Source organism: Ochotona curzoniae, unplaced genomic scaffold (genome assembly GCF_017591425.1).
Source record: "Ochotona curzoniae isolate NIBS_2020 unplaced genomic scaffold, NIBS_Ocur_1.0 scaffold_4701, whole genome shotgun sequence".
Classification (NCBI taxonomy): Eukaryota; Metazoa; Chordata; class Mammalia; order Lagomorpha; family Ochotonidae; genus Ochotona; species Ochotona curzoniae.
The window spans coordinates 16,584,963-16,606,206 of NW_024467122.1; the positions used below are offsets into that span (position 1 = coordinate 16,584,963).

Sequence of the window (21,244 nt, forward strand, 5' to 3'; positions counted from 1 at the left end):
TTTATCAAAGTCTGATAAAAACTATAATTAGGGTGGAATTGTATCATACTGTTACTTTTCTGTTGCCAAAGGTGGGTTATTTAAGGAAATGCTGAATTGGCCAAGGTAAGTTGCTTAGTGATCTGCAAAAGTGCTACAACAGAGAAGAGGCAGTAGGAGACCCTCTCCTTTCTCAAAGGTAGGTATCTTTAACATAGAGACTGACCCCCAACGGGGTGAGGGTACCGGGGCCTCACAGCTGCTCAGGGAAGGGCCCTGAGTGCTACCCCCTCACTGAGAACAGGAAACCTGAGATCACTGAGAAGACAAACCCAAACCTGTAAGATAACGGAAACAGACACTCCTGGTTTCATTTTGCAGTAACTGCTAAGTATTTGAAAGCTATTATTGAAAAATGCCATACTGATGTGATCAGCAGAAATGCAAGGAAGGGTAAAGCTATTTCAACATAAACACAAGAAACACTCGGTCTCACTTGAGAGCTTCAAATCTAGGTAGACGCAGTTTAATAATACAACCAAACTAACATCAAAAAGTCAATTTTTTATGTTAAAAATGCCAATTTGTATAAAGGGTAGATACCTCATCAGAAGGAAAACTGGGCAATCTGTACAGATTTTATCAGCGACTGACGCCTTAAGAAGTTAGCATACCACTCCAGGTAATTTGTTAGTTACCTTGGGCTCAGGTTTTTAAAATGCTGCCCTGTTCTTACTAATTTTAAGTATTATCCTTTTGTCTTACTACTTAGTGTGACATAAGCCACGTGGCAGTCAGAGAGGTTTAGTTTGAAGCCACATTAAAAACATAAACCCTAAAGAGAATAATAGTTTGGAACTTGAAGATCAAAAGCATTAAGCTGGGCCCGGCGTGGTGGCGCAAGTGGTTAAAGTCCTCGCCTTGCACGCCCGGGATCCCATATGGGCGCCGGTTCTAATCCTGGCAGCCCCGCTTCCCTTCCAGCTCCCTGCCTGTGGCCCAGGAAAGCAGTCGAGGACGGCCCAAAGCTTTGGGAACCTGCACCTGCATGGGAGACCTGGAAGAGGCTCCTGGCTTCGGATCGGCATAGTATCGGCCCGTTGTACTCACTTGGGGAGTGAATCATCGGACGGAAGATCTTCCTCTGTCTCTCCTGTCTGTATATCCGCCTTTCCAATAAAAAAAAAATAATAAAAATAAATCTTAAAAAAAAAAAAAGCATTAAGCTTTCTCAATTTTGAGCTCCCTGCTTACCTCTTGCATTCAGGTTAAATTTAAAGGAACAAAAATCTCTGCAGGTACTCTTTGGTTACTATTAGAAACTTGCGGCCATTTATGAACTGTGGAATTCCCTTAAAGTGAACAGGCTCAAAGTTTTTATAAAAGGGTTAAGTAGAAGCAAGTTCATAATACAGAAAAACCTTACAGCTGCTTTAGTACTTTGTAACTACTAGCTGCAAACATATTATTATTTTTGAAGCTTCTGCAGAAAGGAATAAAATTCACGTTGTCAAGGTGGTTTAGCTCTTTCAGGCTGACATGTTATCAGCAGTGACAGTCCTGCTGCATTACAGGATGAACGCACTTCTGGAATGTAATGTTCTCACTTGAGCCTTACCGACTGGGTTCATCTTATTCAGAAATCCTGCTTTGTGGTTAACATATAACATGAAAAACATAAATTTTAAGTCATTTTGCTACCTTTAACATCCCGTTAGTAAGTTACAAATGTCAATTCTGTTAGTATGAGTGGTGAATAACAATACTCATGTTACTGAAGAATTTTAAGACAACGCAAAGAGGAGGATGGGGAACTATATGTTATGTTTAAGAACACTGGCAAATCCCAGTGCCTAAAAAACTGTCACATAATGCAGTGTAATAAAAAAGAGAAAAAAAAAACCACTGGCAGCATAAATTAACAGAATATTTTACATGTAGAAACAAATATAATGATTTTAACAGGATGTGATACAGCATTTTCAAACGTGGCTTGCAAGGCCTACCAAATATGCCTGTATCATATACATAAGTTAAATAAAGAAAAAAATGTGTAGGTATACAATCCATACAAACAAAAACCAGAAGCATCTGATCAAAAAACCAGCTACCCTCTAAGGCACAGCCTTAAGCAGTCAGCGCATCACATGAAAAACCAACTAACCTGGAGGAAGAATCTGACCAGGGGACCACTGTGGATGTCAACTGACTTGGAAAAAAATTCAAATTGGCCTAAGGAAAAACAAACCAAACCAAACCAAAACAAAACTAGTCAAAAATCTCCATCCAGTTCTTTCCATGTTCCTGGCCTTTTCCTAGCACTGCTGTTGCGGTGCATCAATCCTGAGAACTCTAACTTTTGATTTATAGTGATATTCCTTCAGATACAATTTCATAGGAGAGGGAACTGGGAGGGCATCAATGCCATCGTAAGTTGTACAATTACAAATAACTGTTCTGCATATATGCTGCAGGGAAAAGGGGAATGTCCGCATTAAAGGAGTGGACAAAAGTGGTTCGAAAAACATACAGGCACTGGGATCTTTGTAATGTTCTAGGAGGCCAGTGATGTCAGGGGAATGAAAGACACAGGGGTCATGGGCATCGAAGCTGAAGTTGTGATTCCACTGTTCAATTCTAGCATGGAGAGAACGGCTGTAGCGTCTAAAGCTGACAGAGAATAAATAATCTTCCTGTGCTGAATCTCGAAGTAAAAAGGTGCCTTCTGGTTTTCCTTCTAGTAGAGCTTCGGCTGCATATTTGTCCATAACTCCCCAGTAACATGGATTATTGTTAATCTGAAGGAGGTCCGGGACAAGGCAGTGGACATAATCAATCTGTGTGTGGTACTTAGGAGGGGTTTCCATTTGCTGCATCTCATCATCCATTTCCCATTTGGGTTTGTTTCTTTTTCTGGAACTTGTGCAAAGTGTTACAAATTCATCATCAGAATCCATATCGCTATCTTCTATACTCTGGCTTGAAGCCAGGTTCATCGCTGAGTCAGTCACAGGACCAACTGCACACAAAGCACCACTGGTAGTTATGACACAGGGCGGGACACTGGCACGTGAGAAGCAGTCTACCTCTTCCATGTTCCTTCTTTGTTTTACGTGACCCTCCCGCGGTTCACTTGCAGACAAATCTGTGCTTACCCATTCATCTGATTTGGGATTTAAGGGGGTAGTGTGTCGTTTAATAAAATGCCACCTAAAGGCTAAATCTGATCGAGGTGGGAAAGGACACTTATCTAACATAAGTTCACTGATATGGATTTTTCTTTTAGATGGAAGCCCTGAAGAGTGCCGACCACTGCAATTCTTTATTGGAAAACACTGACCGACAGCGTCCTGTAGTTTCTGCTTCAGAGATCGGCCCAAAAACCTGTGCCCACAGGAATGGTCCAAGTCCAGCTCGATGGACGCGCAGCTGTGCTTCCGTTCTCGGCTCCTCAGAGGAACGTCAGCTTTCTCCACAGCGCTCACTGTTGCAGCATCTGAACAGGTCTCACCCTTTTTGGACCAAGATAACTTTTTTCCACTCCACACATAACCATCTTTTCTGTCCACACTTCTACTTCGGCTAGTTTTGGGCCTTACATCTACATTTTGACTATTACTTTCACCACTTTCTGCCATTTTGAGAAATTATCCACAGAGTCCAGGGTTATAAATGGTGCTTTTTCAGTTTTTCCAGTAGGATGTTTCTTCGGGGTACTTTCTGGATGTGTCTAAGCAAAGAGAGAGAAAAGTAATTAATTGTTTGTCGTCTACTCTGTGTAGTTTATATTTTAAGACTCAATTAGATATGAGATGGGGAAAAGAAGTTACAATTACTACATAAGACAGACAGAGTATTAGAAGCGTTGCAAGACAGTCCCAAGACGCCGTTCCCATTTCAATAAACTCCTCTAACACATGAAAAACGTCAGAGTGCCACTTGGTTTTGAGTCTGAGTTTCTTTCCACAGCTAATTTTCAGAAAAATCCAAGTCTCATCTCTCTATTGTAATATATGCTCAAATGTCATTCAGTTTCAATTTGATTGTATAGAAGGCTGAAGAAATTAAAGACAGTCACAAATCTACATGTTGGTTTTTGATACTACTACCTTACCTTGCTCGAGCCTAGCCCTGGTTACTAGGGCTCTGGGGAATGAACCAATGGATGGAAGCTCTGCCTGCCCCATCCCGTTTTTAAAACAAACACATATATGTAAATCGAGGTTAATATTTAAAACAATATTTATTTGAGGGACAGAGATCATGTCACCCTCCCTCTGCTGGCTCACTCCCCAAACGCCCACAATACTTCAAGAAGTACTTTTCTTTCTTCTTTTTTTTGACTTAGGAGAGACAGAGAGGAAGATCTTCTATCTGTTGATCCACTCCCCAAGTGACCTCAATGACTGGAGCTGAGTTGATCCAAAGCAAGGAGCCTGGATGGGAAGCAGGGCCTCCGGGATTAGAGCTGGTGCCCATATGGGACCCCCGTGTGTGCAAGGCGAGGATTTAGCTGCGAGGCTACTAAGCTGGGCCCTGAACCAGTACTCTTATGGGATGTTCCTGTCACAGGGGCTGGCTCTACCTGTTATGCTTACGCCACGGTGCTGACTCCACTGTTGCCTCTTAGGGGTTTCCTTAGCAGAAAGCTGGAGTTCAGCCACAGCCAGGAACTGAAGACAAGTACTGTGCACTTGACCTTAGCCAAAAGGCTGAGATGTGATGAACACAGGTCCTCTGGGATGGAATGTAGGTGTGTGAGCCACTAGACTAAAGCCTGTCTCTGTAACAATTTATTTAAAAAACAATCACCACCAGGTAGCGTTGTCAATGCAGCCTTGTCAATTCATCTTCACAACTCGTAAACTTCATGATCAGACTAAGTAGTTCGTAAAGAAGACAGAATTTTTTTTTTTTTTAAAGATTTATTTTTATTATTTTTTCATTGGAAAGGCGGATATACAGAGAGGAGAGACAGAGAGGAAGATCCTCTGTCCGATGATTCACTCCCCAAGCGAGCGCAACAGGCCGATACTATGCCGATCCGAAGCCAGGAGCCTCTTCCGGGTCTCCCACGCGGGTACAGGTTCCCAAAGCCCTGGGCCGTCCTCGACTGCCTTCCCAGGCCACAGGCAGGGAGCTGGAAGGGAAGCGGGGCTGCCGGGATTAGAACCGGCGCCCATATGGGATCCCGGGCGTGCGAGGCGAGGACCTTTAACCACTTGCGCCACCGCGCCGGGCCCAAGAAGACAGAATTTTAAAAATGGCATTTTACACACATTGCCTTGTATCTCGATCATTTGAAAACAAGTCAGTACATTTCTTTTTTTTTTTTTTAAGATTTATTCATTTTTATTGGAAAGACGGATATACAGAGAGAAGGAGACAGAGAAGAAGATCTTCTGTCTGATGGTTCACTCCTTAACCGGCCGCAATGGCTGGAGCCGAGCGAATCTGAAGCCAGGAGCCAGGGGCTTCCTCCAAGTCTCCCATGCAGGTGCAGGGTCTCAAGGTTTGGTTCGTCCTCGACTGCTTCCCCAGCCACCAGCAGGGCGCTGGATGGATGGGAAGTGGGGCCGCCAGGATTAGAACCGACAAGCCAGTATATTCTGTTTTCTTTTCTTTTTTTAAGTGTAGAATTGATTTTCTATTGTTCTTTATGATCAGATGGCAGTTGTATATATAGTTCCCTATCTCCTATGTTTTTGTAAAAAAAAAATAATAATAATTACAGGTTTTCAGCAACTGAAGACTGGTCATGTTTTCAGAAAACAGCATTATAGTAGTTCATTAAGGGTAGCTTCAAGTTTTTCCTTATTTGCTCCAGAAAATTCACCCCACCTTCTGGCCCTTCTTAAAAAACTGGAAGGTTGGCATGCATTTGACTTCACAATCTGTAGCAACATCCTGGCAGTCATCCACATCTACTTCAAGAAGCAGCACGCTGGAATATTTTTCAGAGAGGGAATGAAAGAATGGCTTGATTAAAAAAAAAAAAAAAAAAAAAAAGGCTTGATTATCGTGCAAGGTCCGAACCGTGTGGCTGAGAAGTCAACCACAACAAGTTTATCTGTTGCAGAGTCCAAGACTTCCTGAAAAGCAGACTTACTCTCGATCTGCTTCACGGTTTTGGCTGTTAACAGGGGCCTAACCAGTGACCATGGGAACAGATGGAAACAGTCACAACATGCCGAATCAAACCATAGCCGGTACATTTCTGTAACACAATATCTTTTCTATGAAGACAGACAAACTAGAAGTTTCAATGTAAAACAAGGAACGTCATGACAACAGCAATGACAGCATCGGTGGAATTTAAGTATTCTGAAGTGGAATAAAATGTAACCCCAAATTGGAGGGTAGGGTCTCTATAATTTCAAATATTCTATAAATTAAATTCTGTGACTGGGGAAATCAAGCAACATCCCCAATAACGTTTGATTATATCAGAGGAACACAGGGGGAAAAAAAAGAACAAAAGCAACAGTTGGAATGGAAGTTTGGCACAGCAGTTAAGACAGATGCCATCTGGGATGCCCACAGCCCACATCCGAGCCGCAGGTGTTGGCTTCCGTTCTCAGCTCTGCCAGTGCACGACCTGGAAAGGTGACAAGCGATGACTCAAGTGCTTGGGTCTCTGCCCCAGACCAGGGAGACTGGGGCTGCGTCCCCAGCTGCTGCTTCTGGCTGGGTCCAGATCTGAATGGCAACATTTTGGGCAGTGAAGCAGTAGATAGAAAATCAGTCTTGGCCACTCTATCTTCCAAAGAAAATGAAATGGAGGGAAAAAAAAAATAGTCAAGAAACTGTTTATCTCTAGACTCTTTAGCCTATTTTCAAAACATTAGGATTGGAAACAACCATCTGTATTGGCAAGTATGACTGGCAAGTTCATAAAAGTGTGAACTAATGACAGACTTGCCAAATAAAAAAAGAGCTCTGATTCTAAACACTGAAGAGCATTTGGTGATTATACTATTTTGACTTAGCACATGGCTATGTAATCATCTCAAAAACCTTAGGGGAAAATATTTCCGTTCTAATTTTCAAAGAAATATTACTCAGCACAGCCAAATTGTATTTAACAATATGTTCTGGCAGTTCACTGACTGCATTCCTGGAACACGGTAAGCCGGCAGAACATGAAGAACTGCTGATGGAGTACACTCAGGCCTGGCAGTTGGCTGGCTGGCTGACTTTATTCCTGCTCCCTGATCATGCCACCTTGCCACTTCTCATCGTGGTGCTTCTTCCTTCATTTTCTCCTCTTCTGGAGGGTGTGGTCATCTTTTCCCGGGGGCAATACTTCAATCTTCGAACTTTTCAAAACCTTTCAAAGGAACCACACTGTCTATAGAAGTGCAGATTTATATATAGAGAGAGACAGAAAGATCTTCCATCTGCTGACTTACTCCCTAAAGGGAGCTGAGTCTATCTGCAGCCAGGAGCTTGGAGCCTCTTCTGGATCACCCATGTGGTGTAGGGTGGTCTGTAAGCAGGCAGCCAGATGCAAAGCGGAGCAGCCAGGACACCCATTAAGATGATGGCACTTGCAAGTGGAGGATTAGCCAACTATGCCACCATTGGCTTATCTACAGGTGCAGGGTTCCAAGGTTTTAGGCCATCCTCAGCTGCTTTCCCAGATCACCAGCAGGGAGCTGCATGGAAAGCGAGGCCGCTGGGATCAGAAGCGGCACCCATATGGGATCCTGGCATGTGCAAGAGGAGGATGTTAACTGCAAGGCTACAGGACCGGACCCGTCACATTATCTTCCCCATCCCCTTTTTATTGCAGTCAGATATACAGAGGAGGAGGAGCAGAGAGGAAGATCTTCTGTCCAATGCTTCACTCCCTAACCGGCCGCAATGCTGGAGCTGAGCCAATCCTATGTCAGGAGCATGGAGCCTCTTCTGGGTCTCCCACACAGGTACAGGGTCCCAAGGCTTTGGGCCATCCTCGACTGCTTTCCCAGGCCACAAGCAGGGAGCTGGAAGGGAAACGGGGCTGCCGGGATTAGAACTGGCGCCCATATGGGATATCTCAGTGCGTTCAAGGTGAGGATTTTACTTACCAGGCTTTGGCGCCGGGCCTGCCACATTACCTTTAATTCAATTTTTCCCATAGGCTTTTAGAAGACCTCACATAGCACTTGACAAGATCACAGAATACTTCTGTCTCGAATGCAGTTAACAACAGATATTTTGTAGGGAATATAACATGAAGATAATTAATTTTTCAAAGTGAAAAGTAATCACTGTATCAGATATAGTTGGAACTCAACAGATCTGGAAGCTGCAGAACAATCTGATATTTTCCTTTGGAAAATCATCTCCAAGTTTTCTTATATGTAACGTGTATGTTAACCAAACAGGCTTCCTTTGGTGCAGTTTACCAACTCGCATACAATACATACCAATCAATCAAGTGCCTCTGGATTTTAGGTTAAGTGTACTAAGATGTATTAATGTGGCGGGTGTCCATAATATAACCCATATCACTGACTCAGGTAAGTTTTCCATACAGTTACCTGTACTCAAAGAGTTAATATAACTGAAAATTTTCTTCCAACTAGTTATTGTTTCGTAGCTAAGAATAAATTCGAATTCACACTCAAGAAGTTTCACTTTTAAAAAATGTTGTCTTGACAAATTAATAAATGGTCTAGAATGTACTCTAATGTCAAAGTCTTCAAGCAGGAATAAAACTTAACGTTTAATTTGTAGTTGTCTAAAATTTAAACATGTGGGATGGGAGTTTGGCAGAGAAGTGAAGCAGCTGCTTGGGATGCCTACTTCCTGTCTGGGAAGGCCTGGTTGAGGGCTGCCTCCACTTCTGACTGCAGCTTCCTGCTAACGGTAACCCAAGGCAGCAGGTGTCACCCAAGAGCAGGGTCCCCACTACTGACATGAAAGGCCCTGATCACGGCCCTGAGCAAGGCTTTGGACTGGTCCTGACTATTGTGGGTATCTGGGGAGTGAGCCAGGGACTCGATTAGCTGATCTTCCTCTTGTGGGCTGTCTGCCTTTGAAATTGAAAAAATAAATAAACACAATTCTGAAACACAATTGAGAATGTTATCAACACTCTGTCAGATTCCCGAGGGAAATCTAGGAGTTCTAAAAGGCTTTTCCTATTTTTTTTCTTTAGATTTATTTTTATTGGAAAGGCAGATATACAGAGAGGAAGAGAGACAGAGAGAAAGATCTTCCACCCACTGGTTCACTCCCCAAGTGGCCACAATAGCCGGTGCTGAGCAGATCCAAAGCCAGGAGTCAGGAGCTCTTCCTGATCTCTCACATGGGTTCAGGGTCCTAAGGCTTTGGGCCATCCTCAACTGCTTTCCCAGGCCATAAGCAAGGAGCTGGATGGGAAGTGGGGCTGCCGGGATTAGAACCGGTGCCCATTCAAGGCGAGGACTTTAGCTGCTATGCTATTGTGCCGGGCCCACTTTTCCTACTTCTTACTGACTTTCACTGTACTATAGTGGCTTGCAAGTCACTGGAAGGGATTCATGGATTGTAGTATTTTAGTTAAAAAAAATTTTGGAGGTTTATTTATTTATTTATTTATCTGAAAGTCAGTTACAGAGATGCAGAAACAGATATCTTACACCTGCTGGTTCACTCCCCAGATGGCTGAAACCTCCCAGGCTGGAGCAGGTTGAAGCCAGGAGCCAGGAGCCTCATCCTAGTTTCCCATGTGGGTGGCAGGGGCCTAGACACTTGAGGCAAGCCTGGTTGCTTTTCCCGGGTCAGTACGGAGCTGGGTCGGAAGTGGAGCATCAGCATCAGCCAGTATTACAGGCAATACCACTGTGTCCCTCCCCCAAGATCCTTACACACACACACACACACACACACACACACACACACACACACACACACATCAAATGATTATTATTGCATAAAGACTACAGATGAGTTTTAATAAAAGGTGCTTTGGTACTAGTTACATATCTGTGAAATCTGGATGGTAAAGAGTACAGGATTAGGATCATAACAAACACTTCCAAATAACTTATCATTAATTTTCTGTATAAATGAATCAGAAGACAACAAATGACTTTATTATGAGCCTTATGCAGTATAGAAATCAAAGGTCTAGTAGAGGCAAATGTCTAAGAGGGAAGTATGTACAAAAGACTTCCAAGAAGCTAAGTTCCCAGGCCCAGGAGCCACTGTGACCACAGCTGTAACGGAGTACCAACTAGGATCATTCCACTAAAAAAAGTCTTAGAATTTATTTGTCTTCTCTCTGTTGTTGGTTAGTGGCATTATTATACACAATTTAATTAATCACGGAAATCTTTACGTCTGCAATGCTGATGGATATCTGGTTAAGTAAGGTGAGAGCCCAGTGCAGTGGCATAGCACATTAACCCTCTACCTGTAGCTCTGGCATCCCACATCACAAATAATTTTGGGAAATATTTTTCCACTACAGGATTAAATGCATATTTAACAAATTACACAGAATGCCTTTTCATAAAGAAGCTTCTGTAAGCTATCTTCCTGCATAACTTAACACTAAATCCTTTTTTTATGGAACTGAAACGAGCATTTATTTGATAAGCTTACTAGCTAAAAATTAAGAAGGTTTAAACACTAATCACTGAAGATTAATCTTGAATGAAGAAGGAATGAAAAATTAAGAACTGGCAATACAAGGATCAGAGATTTGTTCATGTTAAAAAAAGAATTATTTTTATTTGAAAGGCAGAGAGAATGAAAAAGAGAGAGGCATCTTCCATCCCCTGGTTCACTCCCCAAGTGGTCACAGTGGTCAGAGCCGGGCTGATCTGAAGCCAGGAGCCAGGAGTTTCATCTGGGTCTCCCATGTGGGCCCAGGAGCCCAAGGACTTGGGCCTTCTTTTTGCTGGATAGGAAGCACAGAAGTTGGGATTCAAACCGGCACCCATGTAGGATGTCACCACTATAGGTGGAGGCTTAACTCTGCCCAATGATTATTTTTTTAAAAGTTAAAGTTACAGAGAAAAGAGGAAGAGACAGAGAGGGAGGTTTCCCACTGGCTAGTTCACTTCCCACCCCGACGGCCACATTGGTGTGGACTAGGTCAACACCAGGAGCCAAGAGCTTCATCCTGCATGTGTGCGGTCTCCCACCCTGTGTGGCAGGGACTCGAACGCTAGCCACCTTCTGCTGCTTTTCCCAAACCACTGGCAGGAATCTGGATCAGAAGTGGAGCAGCAGTGACAGCAGTGAGAATCCATTTGGAGTGTCTGCACAGCCCGTGCTGACTCTACCTGCTGTGGTGTGGCACCTTCAATCTGTACTACTTAATTCTAAAAATCATGAATCAGTACTCTCCTCATATATTATGTTGAACATTCAGAAAGTTTTTTTTTTTTTATCGGAAAGGCGGATATACAGAGAGGAGAGACAGAGAGGAAGATCTTCCGTCCGATGATTCACTCCCTAAGTGAGTGCAACGGCCGATGCTATGCTGATCCGAAGCCAGGAACCTCTTCCAGGTCTCCCACGCGGATGCAGAGTCCCAAAGCTTTGGGCCATCCTCGACTGCTTTCGGGCCACAGGCAGGGAGCTGGAAGGGAAGCGGGGCCTCTGGGATTAGAACCTGCGCCCATATGGGATCCCGGGCGTGCAAGGTGAGGACCTTAGACTGCGCCACGCGCCGGGCCCTACATTCAGAAAGTTTTAAAAGAGGGTAAAAAGCTGTACATCTGTAACCTACAGGCAAGCAGTTTTGACATTCTTGCTTATATTCTTGAACTATTTTTTCCTATGAGATCAATTTGCTAAAAGAAAATTCTACTGGCCTGGCACAGTAGCTTAGTGGCTGAAGTCCTTGTCTTGCAAGTGCCAGCATCCCATATGGGCGCCAGTTCATATTCTGGCTGCTCCACTTCCCACCCTACAGGTGTCCTAGGAAAGCTGTGGAGGATAGCCCAAAGCCTTGGGACCCTGTACCCATGTGGGAGATCAGAAAGAGGCTCCTGGCTTCAGACCAGATCAGCTCAGCTCCAGCCATTGTGGTCATTTGGGAGTGAACCAGTGGATAGAAGATCTTCCTCTCTGTCTCTCCTTCTCTCTATAAATCTAACTTTCCAACAAAAATAAATAAATCTTAAAGAAAAATAAATAAAAAGATCCAAAGACTTAAATTTTTTTCTACAATCTCTTACCCTCTTCTGAGAAGGCAGTAAGGGAATGGGGAAGAATTAATTGTTTATATAATGTGGGAAGAAAAAGACCACTGAAGTTATTTAAACAAAATTTACAAACATCAAAGTCCAAAACCAATTTCATTATCTGTACTATATCATATTTAAAAGCTGACCGTATGTAATATGAAACAGTACGAGCTGCTAAGTCATCCAGTGTGGACTAAAACTCAGACTGCCATTCACCAGGACTGGTCTTTGATTAAAGCAAAACAAAAGAAAAATCTCACTTACTCTAATGTTCCCATTGCAAAATCTGGCTATCAGCTCCGATGGCAGCCTGCTCAGGTGTCTGTGGATGGTACTACAACGTATGGGAACACCATAACTGACTGAGTCTAATGGGAATAACTATTAGCTGCCTCCTACTATCACTCAGAATCTCTCACTTAGAAAAGCACATTTTTTAAAATGAGAGATGGGAAATGGCAAAATGAGGAAAAATGGAAGAGGAAACAGAGGCTACACACAAGGCTAGAAAATACACACAAAACTTAACCAAAACCTGGAGCTGAGAAAGCTCTGGTGTCTCTGAAATATCATAAAATACTCGACAGTATGCCTAACACGACACATGCTCCTCTAAAAACATCCTACAGTTTGAAATTCTTTGAAAATATGGATGTAAGTAACCAAATTTTTAATTGCAAAAGTTGTAGTCCCTTGCAATATAAATGAACAAATTGAAACAGAAATGGAAGGCAGCTTTTTACAAGGCTGATGACGGATTCTTTTCACCATTTTGTAACCATTACATGTGGATTTTAAGGTTGGATAACAAGTTTCAACCACAAACTCATAAAAAGTGACTAGGCTTAAATGGAATTGTTTTATGTCCTTACACGTCTGATTAAATTCTGAGTTTTATGGTCTCAGCTATGATTTGGAGAAGCAGTGTGGCGGACACCTTGGACTAGGTGACCAGCGTGGGCTCCGATATTTAGGTGTGCGTCTGTTGAGACTTAGTTTCTCCATCCATGAACACAGACAACATCAGGCATGATCTCCCATCAGTTTAACACAATAATCAAATCCTGGTTTAGACAGGGGAACCTGGTGGCTGGGAGCAGAGCAGGCAGCTTTTTCTTTATTAGAATCCCTTCAAGTTCGCACATGCCCAAAGTAACTTTTTTTTTTTTTAATATTTATTTTATTTTTATTGTAAAGGTAGATATACAGGGAGGAGGAGGAGAGACAGAAAGGTAGATCTTCCGTCCAATGATTCACTCCCCAAGTGAGCGCAACTGCAGGAGCTGTGCTGATCTGAAGCCGGGAGCCAGGAACCTCCTCCAGGTCTCCCACGCAGGTGCAGGGTCCCAAAGCTTTGGGCCGTCCTCAACTGCTTTCCCAGGCCACAAGCAGGGAGCTGGATGGAAGTGGAGCTGCTGGGATTAGAACTGGCGCCCATATGGGATCTCGATGCATCCAAGGCGAGGACTTCAGCTGCTAGCCCACCCCGCCGGGCCCCAAAGTAATTTTTTTAACCCCTAAATAAATAGGCCAATAAATTTCAGGATATATAAGATCAGGAGATATAAAAAATTTCATCTCTCCAATCTAACTTTAACGCTATTTTTTCAATACTTTGTGCTTGGTCATTGCTACTCTTTCAGCCTTCTCTTTCACAGGATTTACTGAAAAACATTTTAGAAACTCCTTCTATAAGGCAACACTGATGAAACCATTTGGACAGATTCTCTAAGATGATAGTATTCATATAGCTAATACCACCAGTGATACTGCATCCATATTTCCTCACCACACTGCCCTTGAGACCAACAGTATTTTTAAGTGTAATACTACCCTGGGTGGTCACAACAAACCAACCCTTCCGGCAAGTACGCCTGTGATCTTTGCGTCATTTCCACTGGCACCTCTGGCTGCCTGCTTACAGGAGCCACCGCTCTGTTAATAATGAATAACTCAATTAGGGAAAAACTGACACCCTGTCATTGACACAGCTGTATTGTTTTCTTCTACGTCATTTAAAATAACTAGACAATCTTGGGGCTATGTAGGTTACACATTTCAGCATTTCACTATCATTTGCAGCATACTGTTTGAATGCTGATTGCCCTCAAAAAGACCACGAACCCATCAAAGGCATTCTTATTTACAGGCACTTGAAAAATTTCACTGGAGAATGAATGATTTAAACAAACCTACTGTAAACAAAGCTTTGACTCACAATGCCTCATTCATAATAACATGAGACAGTGAGAATATCCACTAATAATTTCTATGGACTCTTAAACTTCATTGGGGGTATGGTTTGCATTTTAGAGACGGAATCACACATTCAGGAAAACAGAGGAAGCTTTTCAAGGTCACACAGTGTCTCAGTGTGAAAATTTAAACACTGGATGTCTGGCTAAGCCTTGCACTCTCCTTATCCATGTGAAATTGGCAAAAGATATTTTTTTTTCTCTTACCCTATGATCCAACCACTTGCCTGCTGGGGCAGGGAAAGGCCAGCTGTAAGGACACCATGCAGTTTGGAAGCTACATGGTGCTAACAGTATCACCGTGGAGGTCTTTTCCAGATACAATTCTTGTTATGCAATTTGCAGATTCTCCTTTTGCTGGGCTCTGCATACTTCCTCCCTGAAATCTCATCATGATTTATTCAACACAGAGCCGGATGTTTCATCTTTAATCCATACTCCATCCAGCAATACTCAGATCAATCCATCTCAAAACAAATGATGTCCAATAAAATCAAGACATGTGGAAAGCATCATCTCAGGTGTTTTTGCTTTTGCGGAAAAACACCGCGCCGATCTCAAAATCTTCTTGAATCAATCACTTTCCCTCTTCATTCATGCACAAACTCTAGCAAGCCCTTTTGCAGCTCTGGTACTAAAAAGAAAAAAATGACGCAAGGTGAAGAACATTGCTCACCGTTGCTTATTAAAGGGCGCTTGCGACTTTCACAATGAAATCAGAAAGAGCAGGGAAATCCCTACCATGGAAAAGCGCCTCAGGAAAGTCATAAAATAAGTCTGATCGAGATCAGAAGATAGATACCACAATACACGTGCGCGCGCGCGCACACACACACACACACATCCCAGAAAGATTCTCAAATACGAATGTGAAGGTTTTCATCAGGGAGCGGGCTGCCAACATGGAGAACGCGAAGACACAAGAACAGCATGAACTCGCTGGCATGAACACCTGAAGCACACAGATCACAAGGATGAAACCAAGACTTCAGCAACACAGTTCAATCCTAAGACTTCCATCCCGCACGGCCATGAACTTCACTGGGGTATGTGATTAGGGAAAAACAAGTGACCCTGTTCTGAAGGATTTTTTTCCCGACACAGTTGGCCAGGAATAAGCATTACCGGACGTGCCACACCTGTAGGAAGCGACAGCAGCCACCAGGACCCGAAATTCGTGCCTCCTTCCTCTCTGCAGAGACAAGGTGGCCGCACGAGGGATGCTCACAGGGTCTGGCTTTCCTCTTCCTCCGGACAAGATCTGTTTTCTAACTAGACCCTCCTTAGCAAAGGGCTCGATCCGATCAGGCACCCGGAGAGATCTGTCGGCGAGGTGAACCCGGGTGAGGCAAGGACCAGACCGAAAAGCCTGCCTGGCCGGGCAGCGGCCACCCTTCCCCGCCCCCACTCACCTCCCGGGGTGCAGCTGGACTGGGGCGGTCCGAGGCGCAGTCGCCATCACCATCGCCATCACTATGGGAGTTCGCCGAAGCGAACAGGAGGCCCCAGCGCTCCTGCCTCTCGCTCGGGTTCTCCAAAGCGGGTGGTGTTCTGCAGCCCGTCCCTCGGCGCGCGGGGCCAGTCCGAGACCTCGCGGTCGCCGCGATCGCTGCCGCCGCCGCCACTTCCGCGTCCGGATCCCTCCTGCCTTCCCTCTCTCCCCGGCTCGGTCCCTCGCGCCCGGAGCGCGGTGACGCCACCACCCGGCGACCGCACCGGGCAGTGAAGCTGCGCTGGGCGTGGGCGGTCGGCGCAGGCGCAGCGGAGGCAGCGCGCCGGAGCGCGGGAAGCGGCTGTTCGCGCGTGTCTTCACCTCAGGCTCCGCGGCGCGGTCACTCCGCGCCTCACCCTGAAGAGGGCTGCCCCCTGGCTGGTGGACACCCCTGGGGGAGACGGGGCTCCGGACAAGCGTCCCCTTCTGCCTCCGGCTTTCCTCCTCTTTGAATTAAAACTGACTGAGATAGATAAAGGGAAAAGATGCCGGCCACTCAGAAACCGATGAGATACGGACATACAGAGGGACACACGGATGTCTGCTTTGATGATTCTGGGAGGTAAGGTTGGTTGAGGAAGGATGTTTCCGGCGGCCAGCTCTGCCAGCGTGCTGTCAGCTGGGGGAGACTTGGGCAGATGTGGGGGCGGGGGGCGGATCGGCTTGGAATCTACAGGTTTCCTTCTTATTGTTGGATTCTGAGCGCCCTGGAAAAGTTACAATCTTAAATACCAGACTCATGCCACGCCAGCGGCTTCCCCCCTTCTCCGTGCTTCGTGTTAGTAATCTGATTAGATCAGAAAGATTTTTCTTCTAGTTTCTCAGGTGCCTGGCAAAATTAACAAATTCGACTCACTGAAAGAATCTTGATGTTCGGAATATTTCAGTGCTTCCCCCGTCTACACGCGCAGACACACACACACACACATATTTAAAATAAACTCTTTTCTCTCCATTCAGAAGACCTTTCTTCAGTAATAGAATCCTCGGTATTTTTAATGACAATTCATATGGTTCCTTTGAGTCAAGATGGCTGTATTTTCCTATGGCACAGCATGTAGATTTATTCAATTAAAAATCAAACTTGCAGCAAAAGTTTTTTTTTCCCCCCACGGGTTAAGATATCCCAAACTGCATTTAAGGGAGTTTTGCCATGAAATCATTCACCGTTTCAGCGTTTTTGAATGCAGCTGGCACAGTTCTTACCTGCTTTTGCAGGGACGGATGTCAGTGTTTTCCCAGGACTCAACTTTGTTTTCATTGATTGCATTTCCCTAAAAATTTTGCATGTTACAATGAAAGATTCTTCATGATTTGGACTAAACACAGTTAAGGTTGAGACAACTTATTTCTTAGCATACTGGTGATGCAGTTATTGTATAACATTCTTCAAAGGCTCAGAGGTGTAAAAAATAATTATTGATGGCCAGCGAAGAGAGAAAGCATTTTCTGCAATGGTAGTGTTTTTGTGTATTTCACATTTTTTTTAAATTGTAATTTAAAAAAATTTTTTAAATTTATTTTTATTGTAAAGTCAGATTTACAGAGGAGGAAAGACAGAGAAAGTTTGTTCGTTCCGTCAGGTGATTCATTCCCCAAGCGGCGGCAACTGCTGGAGCTGAGTTCATCCGAAGCCAGGAGCCAGAAGCTACTTCCAGGTCTCCCACACGGGTGCAGGAACTCAAGGCTTTGGGCTGTCCTCGACTGCTTTCCCAGGCCACAAGCAGGGAGCAGGATGGGAAGCGGGGCTGCTGGGATACAAACCAGAGCCCATGTGTGATCCTGGTGTGTGCAAGGTGAGGACAGGTCCTCATATTTGTTTTTACAAATTTGAAATATGATTCCAAGTACTTTTGTGTTTTAAAACACAAAATTTAATATAGTAAGGATATTGCTTTTTTTCCCCCCTGAAATGTTCTAATATACCAAAATTTCTGTTTGTATCACTGTAGTATTTAATGAAAAATTAGGGCCCTGCATAATGACTCAGTTGGCTGGTCCTAACCTTGCACATGGCAGTATAATCCATATTGTCACTGGCTCCTGTCCTGGCTGCTCCACTTCCCATCCAGCTCCCTGCTTATGGCCTGGGAAAGCAACAGAGGATGGTACAAACCTTGGGACCGTACACATACATGAAAGAACTGGAAGAAGCTCCTGGCTCCTGGCTTCAGATCAGCTCAGCTCCAGCCACTGGCGCCACTTGGAGAGTGAACCAGTGGACAGATGTTTTTCTCTGTTTCCTTCTCTCTGTAAAATCTGTCTTTCTGATAAAAATAAATAAGTGTTTAAAAGAAAAAGAATGTTTGGAAAGGTGTTAAAGCACTGCTAAGACACCATTTTGGATGCCCACCTTGCCACCTTGCATGTGGAGTGCCTGCCTGGTTCAAGTCTGAGCTGCCAACTACTGCCTGCTGCCATGTCTGGAAGGCAGCAGATGATGGGGCAAGTGCTCGGGTTTTTGCCACCCCTGTGGAGGCCTGGGTGATGTTCCTGGTGCTTGGTTTACCCCTCCCTAACCCTGGCCAGCGTGGGCATTTGAGGGAGTAGCCCACTACATGGAAGATCTACCTCTGTTGCTTTGTGTTTCAAACAAATAAATAAATCTAAGAAGAAATAATTTAGTGTTAAACTTTAAAAAAAAAGAAAAGATTTATTTTTATTGGAAAGTCAGATTTACAGAGAGAAAGATATCTTCAATCCGTTGGTTCACCCCCCAAATGGCCACAGTGGCCAGAGCTGAGTCAATCTGAGGTCAGGGGCCAGGAGTTTCTGCTGGGTCTCCCATGCGGGTGCAGGGTCCCAAGGCCTTGGGCCATCCTTGACTGTTTTCTCAGGCCACAAGCATGGAGCTAGAATGGAAGTGGGGCAGCTGGGACAGGAACTGGTGAACTGGTACCCGTATAGGATGCTGGCACATTCAGAGTGAGGACTTTAAGCTACTAGGCTACTGTGCAGGGCCCAGATTAACTTTTTGTTTTATTATTATTATCTCACTAATTTTATTATATGATTAGTCTGTAATTTCCCACTGACCTTCCCAGGTGGCACCTGCCACTTTGTGCATCTCAGCATACCTCCTGCTAGTAGTCCCTAGGAAGTGCAGATATTTTCGCAGTCTCTCTTGGAAACTAAAAGAAGCAGCTGTTTCCTGGGACTTATTCATTTTTGCTTTTCAGGAGTGAATGCCTCAAATGTTGTGTTTGAAAGGATTTGTTTTCTAGGTTACAATAAGAAAGTGTTTGGAAGGGGAAGATGGATTATAATCTTTTAGATGAATGGACTGTGCATCCATCCATTTATTCATTCAATAAAAGTTTGTTAAGGTTTTCATCTGCACACTGTTCGATGCCGGGGAAGCAGTGGTGCGAGGTGGACGTGATTCCCGGTGCTGTAGTGGTGACATAGTCCTTTATTACGTTATTACAGAAAATTGATGCCAGACAAGAACTGTAGAAAGGATTTAACGCACGTAGTAAAGTTAACAGGCTGTATCATAGAAGATTTTATGTACAAGAAAAATATTGGCTAATACTTTGATTTTATTTCATTTAAAAGTGATAAATGAAAAGACAAAAAGTTCAGTTGGAAGGTTCTCAGGCCTACAGCTGGATACCTTGTTAATGCATGTGCTTCCTTCACAGTTACATTGTGACTTGTGGGAGTGATGGAGATGTGCGGATCTGGGAAGACTTGGATGATGATGATCCAAAGTCCATTAATGTTGGAGAAAAGGCGTATTCATGTGCTCTGAAGGTATTCAAAGCGGTTATGTCAGCCGATATGATTTTCATACTGGGATAAAAATGATTTTTATAAGTTTTGAGTATGCATGCTTTCTTTAAAAGATTTGTTTGATTTGAGAGCTATAGTTACAGAGAAAGAGCTCTTTGATCCACTGCTTCACCCTCCACATGCCTGCAATGGCTGAGGGGAGGCCAGGGCAAAGTCAGGAGCCAAAAGCTCCTTCCAGGCCTGCCACGTGGAACAGGTGGCCAAGGACTTAGGCCATCTTTCAAGTGCTTCCCCAGGCACACTAGGAGGACAGCTTACATGACCCGGCACCCACATGGGATGCTGCATTTGCCTCTTGAACCAACATACTGCTCCCAAGTTAAATATATTTTTGAGGGCCCGGCGGCGTGGCCTAGCGGCTAAGGTCCTCGCCTTGAAGGCGTCGGGATCCCATATGGGCGCCAGTTCTAGTCCCGGCAGCTCCACTTCCCTTCCAGCTCCCTGCTTGTGGCCTGGGAAAGCAGTCGAGGACGGCCCAAGGCTTTGGGACTCTGCACCTGGGTGGGATACCCGGAAGAAGTTCCTGGCTCCTGGCTTCGGACCGGCATAGCATCGGCCGTTGTGCTCACTTGGGGAGTGAATCATCGGAGGGACAGAAGATCTTCCTCTGTGTCTCTCCTCCTCTCTGTATATCTGACTTTCCAATAAATAAATCTTTAAAAAAAAAATATATATATATATATATATTTTAGATCTGACCTTTTTTAAAAAATTTGTTTTATTCATTTGAAAGAGTGACAGAAAGATTGTCCATCCTGTAGTTCATTTCCAAATTACTACAATAATCAGGAATGGGTCAGTAGGTGCCAGGAGCTGGGACCTTTGTCTGAGTCCCCCATGTGGTGGCAGGGACCATGTGGGCAATCTTGTGCCATCTTCAGACTTGTTCGTGGGGACGTGTATCAGAAGTGTAGCCAGTTGGAGTCCCTTCAGCTCTACTTCTGATCCAATTTCCTGCTAATGTGTGTGGCAGGCAACAGGGATGGCCCAAGTACTTGGGTTCTTGCTTTGGGCTTGACCCAGACCGGCTGCTTGGTCTCCAGGTTGCCATTTGGGGAGTAAATCATGGAAGGAAGATTTTTATCTTTCTCTGCCTCTCTCTCATCATCCTGCCTTTCAAGCATTAAATAGGCATGGACTGCTTTATCAGTGGCAAATAGGCTTAATGTGGCACGGTAGGCTAAACCTTCACTTGCAGAATTGGCATCCTGTATGGTTACCAGTTCATGTTCTTGCTGTTCTTCCCATCCATCTGCTTACTTGTGGCCTGGGAAAGCTATTTTCCATGAACTTTTTAAAAAAAAAAGATTTATTTATTTTTATTGAAAGGCAGATACACAGAGAGGAAGATCTTTTGTCCAGTGATTCACTCCTGAAGCAGCCGCAACAGCTGGAGCTCAGTCAATCTGAAGCCAGGAGCTCTTCCGGGTCTTCCATGCAGGTGCAGGGTCCCAAGGCTTTGGGCCTTCCTGGACTGCTTTCCCAGGCCACAAGCAGGGAGCTGGATGGGAAGTAGGGCCGCCGGGAATAGAACCAGCGCCCATGTGGGA

The 21,244-nt window shown here is 44.4% G+C and overlaps 2 protein-coding genes and 1 pseudogene across 4 annotated transcripts in view; 1 reads left to right on the plus strand and 2 right to left on the minus strand.

Moving 5' to 3' along the window:
- Positions 1–1,376: 1,376 nt before the first annotated feature.
- On the minus strand, positions 1,377–16,047 carry SOCS4 (suppressor of cytokine signaling 4). 2 transcript variants are annotated; one of them, XM_040968688.1, is made up of 2 exons: positions 15,820–16,047; positions 1,377–3,709 (listed from the first exon to the last, which is right to left on the minus strand). In XM_040968688.1, exon 2 carries the CDS (start codon positions 3,615–3,617, stop codon positions 2,295–2,297), a length of 1,323 nt encoding a protein of 440 aa, XP_040824622.1. In that variant the 5' UTR covers positions 3,618–3,709; positions 15,820–16,047; the 3' UTR covers positions 1,377–2,294. The 2 variants fall into 2 exon arrangements, 1 of the variants encoding a protein (XP_040824622.1); XR_005882570.1 differs by lacking the exon at positions 1,377–3,709 and adding an exon at positions 13,621–15,041.
- LOC121148576 lies at positions 5,552–6,746 on the minus strand (annotated as a pseudogene).
- A 157-nt stretch (positions 16,048–16,204) lies between the features above and the next one.
- The window catches only part of WDHD1 (WD repeat and HMG-box DNA binding protein 1), a 56,993-nt gene continuing 51,953 nt past the window's right edge, over positions 16,205–21,244 (plus strand). For both annotated transcript variants that reach the window (XM_040969319.1, XM_040969318.1), the window contains exons 1-2: positions 16,205–16,461; positions 19,544–19,655. In XM_040969319.1, the coding sequence (XP_040825253.1) occupies positions 16,385–16,461; positions 19,544–19,655 (189 nt within the window). In that variant the 5' untranslated portion in view covers positions 16,205–16,384. The remainder of the gene's footprint in view (positions 16,462–19,543; positions 19,656–21,244) is intronic.